Source organism: Salmo salar, chromosome 12, assembly GCF_965601325.2.
Source record: "Salmo salar chromosome 12, fSalSal1, whole genome shotgun sequence".
NCBI lineage: Eukaryota > Metazoa > Chordata > Actinopteri > Salmoniformes > Salmonidae > Salmo > Salmo salar.
In genome coordinates, this window is record NC_138302.1 from 51,886,327 (window position 1) to 51,891,511 (window position 5,185).

The 5,185-nt window shown below is 43.4% G+C and overlaps 1 protein-coding gene across 1 annotated transcript; it reads left to right on the plus strand.

Annotated features, from left to right (window-relative positions):
* Window positions 1-557: 557 nt before the first annotated feature.
* LOC106565212 (uncharacterized) lies at window positions 558-4,786 on the plus strand. Its single transcript, XM_082959031.1, has 3 exons — window positions 558-1,393; window positions 1,964-2,079; window positions 2,903-4,786. Exons 1-3 carry the CDS (start codon window positions 1,281-1,283, stop codon window positions 2,989-2,991), a joined length of 318 nt encoding a protein of 105 aa, XP_082815157.1. The 5' UTR covers window positions 558-1,280; the 3' UTR covers window positions 2,992-4,786.
* Window positions 4,787-5,185: the final 399 nt, after the last annotated feature.

A 5,185-nucleotide genomic window follows, 5' to 3' on the forward strand; every position in this document is an offset into this window, starting at 1 on the left:
GCACTGTGCCTTCCACCATGACAAACCCCACTTCATAGAAGGCCACTACGTACCACCCAACAAAAGTGCGTAGTCGCTCTCAAGAGGCCGATCCTGACCAAGACACCATTAGCTTACTGATCTTTACCTCCTTAGCATCAAGGGAAGCATTGGAGTCAACATGGGGGCCAGCATCCCTGTGGGAAGCTTTCGACAGCTTGTAGAGTCCATGCCCCGACGAATATAGGCTGTTCTGAGGGCAAAAGAGGGCGCAACTCAATATTAGGGAGGTGCAGGGGCGGAAATCCCGGGGGGGGACGGGGGGGACACGACCCCCCCCATCCTGGGAAAAATATGATTTGTCCCCCCCAATATATCACTGAAACATAACTATGTAATTTAAATAATATTAATAATACGCAATGAAAGCAATTGTGCTGATTATAGACACTTAATAGCGCATTTTTAAGTTTCAAAAGATTGCGACCCCCCCGCCCTTTGATCACAATGGTTTGATCCACTGCCAGTTCCTTAGCTTGCTACGTAACTGCCGTGAGGTTCATCCAGTCAATCGCGCGCACACACACTAGCTGAATGTGCAGAGCTTGCGCGCAAATATTAACTATTAAGCTAGCTAGTACCTATTCCATTTATGTGGCGCCATCAAAGATGGAATCAGCATGCAGATGATGTAAGTTAGTGCTTCAAAGTCCCTGTGATAAGGTTAGCGATAAACTGAAGTCCAAACTGAACAGAACTACACTCTCTTCTACCATTGTCTTAAATATATTTAATGGTCTCGTTGCAAAAGCTAAATTGTCGCAAGGGAACTTTTATTTATTTATTTTATTTCACCTTTATTTAACCCGGGTAGCAAAGATTATAGCAAACACCACTGAAACTGAATTGGTGCTCGCTAGCTTTGCAAATTCAGCTATTGTTGGAAGCCAGCCAATATGAAACAAACTATTAAAATGACAAAAGGTTGCAGCATATGTTGTGTAAATGGTGAACTCATACAGCTGTCAACTCTTGTCATTTTAATCCGTTTCACATTTGCTAGCTACCTTTTAGATCGAAGCCCATATAGAATGATTGAAGATGATAGAAGCCCATCTCCTACTGTAAATAACCTACACACTGTGTGTGTAGCCAGCCAGCCAGGTAGAAAAATGGCAGAAAAATAAAAGACGGACATCAGAGTATTTTTCAATACACCAAAACGCATAGTAAGAACCCTAGTAGCCTAATATCTCAAAGACTAGTTGATAAAATGTTCATAAGAAAGAAATGAAATTCTAATGGAAATGTTTCACAATGATGTCATTAGGCAGAGCAGGCAACAGATGGCACACAGACAGCAGAGTTGGGGACAGATATGCAGGGACAGACTGGCAGAGACAGGGAGTCTCAGGTAAGTTTGTTGAGTCTTTGTTTGGCAACATTATGAAAGGTTCTCAATTTTTTTGACTTGTAAAATAGGAACATAATTGGAAAATGCCATGGATACCCCCACTCTCAACTTAAATTGGTGACTGAACTAAGATTTGTTAAAGGCAATGGTATTGCTGTTGTGATTAGTTGTGTAGTTTTGGGTACCGGTAGTTAGGAGTACGGCAAACACCTTATTTCTTTGGTTCCTCAGTATACATTTACCATATTACAATGTAGGCTATGTGTTACAGCACTACTTTTGGTGTCCTCCTCAGGAATTGCTCTTGAGAAAATTTAATGTAATTGTCCCCTCCAAAGTGGATATCAGATTTTCGCCCCTGGGGAGGTGTTCCTAATGTTTGGACCCTCAGCTTCGTACATTCAGGATTGAGCTAAATAACATATTTGGGCTCACTTATGAACCTTCATCAGAACCAGATATTATCTGTAGTTACTGAACTGGATGGTTTTGTCACTCAGATTTGGCCCTAAAAGAAAAGGAGGAGCCTCATGAGAATCCTGTCCCTCTTGTCTCTGTCCCATTCCCCAGCCCAGCCAATCCACAGCTCTGTGGGGTCATCAAGGCGGAGACTCCGGTGAATGTTCCGAGACCCACAAACCTGCCTGTGGTCATCAACCGAGCAGATGATGATGAGGACGAAGATGGTAAGAAACACACCAAGACACTTTAATACCTATGTAGTGTACTTACTGTCATGTCACGTTTATTTAAAGTGCAATTTATAAATGTCACACAACACTTTACATGACTGAACCGGAAGACCAAACAATGTAGAGAGAAATATAATATAAACAACAATTAAAAGCCACATATTAATTAAGTAGCAAATAGTCCAAAGTGCAGGAAGGAGCTGTGAAGCGGAAAGATACCCAGCACAAAGCTACAGCTCAAAGATTCACAGCACAAAGCTACAGCTCAAAGATACACAGCACAAAGATACCCAGCGCAAAGATACCCAGCTCAAAGAAACAATGGAGCAGTCCTTCAAGGTGATTAGAGCGCTAGGTTAAAATTATATAGGGAGGTATTAATCATATTGATATTGTTTGGAAATAATTTATTTTTCAATTAATTTAGGAAATACCATTTGACCGCTTCATCTTTCAGTAACTCAGAGACAAAACAGGGTTGTATTTAAAAGACCTTAGAGGAATCCCCTTTAAGCTTTTCTGACTCGAGGCTGTGTGTCTCGAGTGGCCAATATAGAAACCTGGGTCAGGGACTGTACCCCTGCCTTTGGACCTGTCGGGAGGAACACATCCCAAATACATTCAGTAATGTCCTGCAATTTCTCTCAAAATGTTCCTTAGTCATTCTAATTCTAGATTTCTTTGCTTATTATCCTGTTTAGCTTCGAGAGGCTCATATAATCTACATTGAAACGTTATCTTAACAGTAGACACATTTTTTTTCATTATGTTGAATAAAATGTGTTATTGTCTTAACTCTAACTAGCCTCTCCCTCAGTTGAGATCAACAGTGAGACAAGGACACCTGAAGTTATCTGCATAAGACACCTGGAGGAGATCAGGCAGGAGAAGGTGGCTAAGTCCTAGGGACAGGTACAGGGTCAGGGGGACGACCCTTTCACTTCAGTCCCTGATACAACCACCTCTACCACTGCCCCAAAGAAAGGCACCACCAGCAAACTCGCAAAAAGCCAATGTGAAGACCTCTGTGATCTTCCTTGCCAAGAAGCTGGATGAGGACCAGGGGCCCATCCCCAGCCTCATGAAGGCCAAGCAGCCGGCTGTGGAAGCAACTCCAGGTGACTCCCATGGACCCACCCACCTAGCCTGTTAGGGATAGGGGGCAGTATTTACACGGCCAGATAAAAAACGTACCCGATTTAATCTGGTTATTACTACTGCCTAGAAACTAGAATATGCATATAATTATTGGCTTTGGATAGAAAACACCCTAAAGTTTCTAAAACTGTTTGAATGGTGTCTGTGAGTATAACAGAACTCATATGGCAGGCAAAAACCTGAGAAGATTCCTTACAGGAAGTGGCCTGTCTGACAATTTCTTGGGCTTCTTCACTCTCTTTATTGAAAACTGAGGATCTCTGCTGTAACGTGACATTTCCTACGGCTCCCATAGGCTCTCAGAAGGCGGCAAAAAGCTGGGTACTCTTCTGGCTGGGTACTCTGCTGACATAATCTAATGTTTTGCTTTCATTGTAAAGCCTTTTTCTAATCGGACAGTGTGGTTAGATTAACGAGAGTCTTATCTTTAAAATGGTGTAAAATAGTCATATGTTTGAGAAATTGAAGTAATAGCATTTCTAAGGTATTTGAATAACGCGCCACGGGATTACACTGGCTGTTGAGTAGGTGGGACGCACCTAGCCCATAGAGGTTAACCAACTAGGCTTGTAATTTAAATGTTTTATTCGTATTTACAGATGGCATACAGGCACATGACAGTTCACATGTTCAAGAAGGAAGTTCTGCCAAAAAAACATATTTTGATAAAACATTTATGTTTACTTTCAAATGCCTCTCCCGTGGACGTGAGTCTTGTCTTTAAAATGGTGTAAAATAGTCATATGTTTGAGAAATTGAAGTAATAGCATTTCTAAGGTATTTGAATAACGCGCCACGGGATTCCACTGGCTGTTGAGTAGGTGAGACAATTTCATTTAACCTACCCTAGAGAGGCTAGACATGCCCAGCCGGAGGGCCCCTCCTGTGGGAGGAGTGAAGGTGAAAACCCTGGAGGAGATCCACAGGGAGAAGGCTTGCCAGGATGCAGGCCCAGGGACAGAAGGCGCCCAATGGGAAAATCCTAGGCTCTGCCTCAAACTCCGGAAAGGGAGGAGCCAAGAATCCACGCATACTGCGCATCAACAAAGTTGTCATGGTAATTTTTGCACTAGGGCCAAAAACGAATGAATGATGATGAATTACATTTAATATTTGCTTATGCATACCTTAGATAGAGAAAAAACACACCAATCTCTTTCATAATTTCTTTAAACAATAAAAGCTAATTCACTGACGTGGTCTTCCTGTCTGGGTTGGCGCCCCCCCTTGGGTTGTGCCATGGCGGAGATCGTTGTGGGCTATACTCGGGCCTTGTCTTAGGACGGTAAGTTGGTGGTTGGAGACATCCCTCTAGTGGTGTGGGGGCTGTGCTTTGGCAAAGTGGGTGGGGTTATATCCTGCCTGTTTGGCCCTGTCCGGGGGTATCATCGGATGGGGCCACAGTGTCTTCTGATCCCTCCTGTCTCAGCCTCCAGTATTTATGCTGCAGTAGTTTATGTGTCGGGGGGCTAGGGTCAGTCTGTTACATCTGGAGTATTTCTCTTGTCTTATCCGGTGTCCTGTGTGAATTTAAATATGCTCTCTCTAATTCTCTCTTTCTCTCTTTCTGTCTTTCTCTCGGAGGACCTGAGCCCTAGGACCATGCCTCAGGACTACCTGGTATGATGACTCCTTGCTGTCCCCAGTCCACCTGGCCGTGCTGCTGCTCCAGTTTCAACTGTTCTGCCTGCGGCTATGGAACCCTGACCTGTTCACCGGACGTGCTTGTTGCACCCTCGACAACTACTATGATTATTATTATTTGACCATGCTGGTCATTTATGAACATTTTAACATCTTGACCATGTTCTGTTATAATATCCACCCTGCACAGCCAGAAGAGGACTGGCCACCCCTCATAGCCTGGTTCCTCTCTAGGTTTCTTCCTAGGTTTTTGGCCTTTCTAGGGAGTTTTTCCGAGGGAGTTTTTCCTAGCCACCGT